Raw genomic sequence first — 1,888 nt, 5'->3', positions numbered from 1 at the left:
TGGTATCTCTTTGAAGTTTAGAGTTCAAGTTTCGTTCGGAACACAAGTGGTGTTAGAAGTAATTTAGTAGAAATATGTTTGCAGTTAAAAATAATAATAAAATAAAATAAAAATAAATAAATAAATAAACATAATTTTCATATAGATAAGATTTATCCAAAATTATATAAACCAACAAATAGAATGATGAATGATGACATGCGCAATCTCTTTGATAGACTCATCAAAATTACCCCCTTGAACAAATAGAGCGTCGGATGTTTTTTCTTGATTTTCTTTTTTGGTCCTATAAAGTGGTTTGAACAAGATTTTCTTTTTGTTTTGGTTAGGTTAATCAAATCATATTTAATAATTAAATAACTTTATCTAAACTAAAACAAAATATTTAGATAATCATTTTTATACAAATCGCCACAAAACCAATTATTTTAGAGAAAACTAAATAACTGTTTTATGTTTAACCCCTATTTTAGAGACTTTATATCCATATTTCCCATTAGCTAACACATTTATTAAGAAAAACAAATTATACTTTGTAAGAAATAAGAGGCTATGCATTAAATTTAGATATTTCAAAGATCAATAAAATATACCCTTTTTAGTCGTTCTACATATTAATTTCTTGAATAATCAAGATACGTGGATTATTAGATGTTTACTAACATATCATCTATTCATCTTATTATGATTATTTAATATTTAATATGTAATAATTAATTTCAATACATATACGACTCCAAGAAAAAAAATATATATATATATATATATATAAATTATTGAGAAGAATTATACAAAAGATAAAACGATTCAGATTTCATATTCATGTATCCAAACAAAAGGAACTAACAAGGAATTTGTTCAGTAAACCATTTCATGACAGAGAATGGAGCTTTGATCAACGATATCGCCAACTCTACGATCACCGTTACACAGAAACAACAAGGGCATAAACAGCTCAAGATCAACCTGTAAACATATCGAATCCAAATCACAATTTAGCATTTCATCTTCTTCAATCTACGAACTTTACTTTCTGTTTTTCAGTTTATACTTCTTGTTCTTCGATCTATGATTTCACTTTCACAAATCATTTAAAAAAATCACAACATAAAACTTTACTCGACTTCTCGTTGATATTTCCGTTTGTTCAATCTAAAAATCGCTTCATAATTTATTCAAAAAATTATTGACAACACTACAAAATTGAGAAAGAGAGAGTTACCCGACGATCCAGATGACGACGCCGATGATAGTGAGGATGAGGGCGACGAAGGCGAACGGTAGGCCTAAGAGAAACCCTAACGGTCTGCATCTACAGTCGTCGTCATCACCGCCGCAACAACACATTTCTTCTGGTGAGATTGATTCTGATTCTGGATGTAATGATTGAATTGAATTTGGAATTTAGAGGAAGAAGAAGAAGAAGATAAGGATTGATTTAAGGAAACGTTGACGCTTGTTGACGGAGAACACAATAGACGGTAGCAAACAAGATAAACTACTCTGACAGCTATACACAACCAACCCCACCCCACACTCCACACCCAACCTGCAATACATTTTTGTTGATTAAAATGAACAACGTTTATATAAATTCATTTCAGATTTTAAATACTGATTTTCTTTTTTCTTTTTTGGAAAATTAAGAAATAGTATAAAAATAATGTTAATACTTAATAGTGATTCATTTTAGATCTTATTTCATTTTTACACAGAAAAGTTTATTACAATTATATATATTTAAGGTATTTTTTACATTGACCCCGTTAGCCACAAATTTCAACACCTTCCCTATCAAATGGGTCGAAAGGTAGGGAAATATGCCAAACATGTTGCCAAATGGGTTGGTGGGTCCACCTACTTAAATCCTCGTATGTATTTCTCAATA

The 1,888-nt window shown here is 29.6% G+C and overlaps 1 protein-coding gene across 1 annotated transcript; it reads right to left on the bottom strand.

Annotated features, from left to right (window-relative positions):
* Positions 1–735: 735 nt before the first annotated feature.
* Positions 736–1,492, bottom strand: LOC145064774 (signaling peptide TAXIMIN 1-like). The gene is made up of 2 exons (XM_079012149.1): positions 1,223–1,492; positions 736–966 (listed from the first exon to the last, which is right to left on the bottom strand). The coding sequence occupies exons 1-2, from the start codon at positions 1,345–1,347 to the stop codon at positions 843–845; spliced, it is 249 nt and encodes an 82-aa protein (XP_078868275.1). The 5' UTR covers positions 1,348–1,492; the 3' UTR covers positions 736–842.
* Between the last annotated feature and the right edge of the window lie 396 nt (positions 1,493–1,888).

This window comes from Lactuca serriola, chromosome 7 (assembly GCF_051521515.1).
Source record: "Lactuca serriola cultivar US96UC23 chromosome 7, Lser_US96UC23_V15, whole genome shotgun sequence".
NCBI lineage: Eukaryota > Viridiplantae > Streptophyta > Magnoliopsida > Asterales > Asteraceae > Lactuca > Lactuca serriola.
This window is presented reverse-complemented; position numbering and strand designations above follow the sequence as displayed.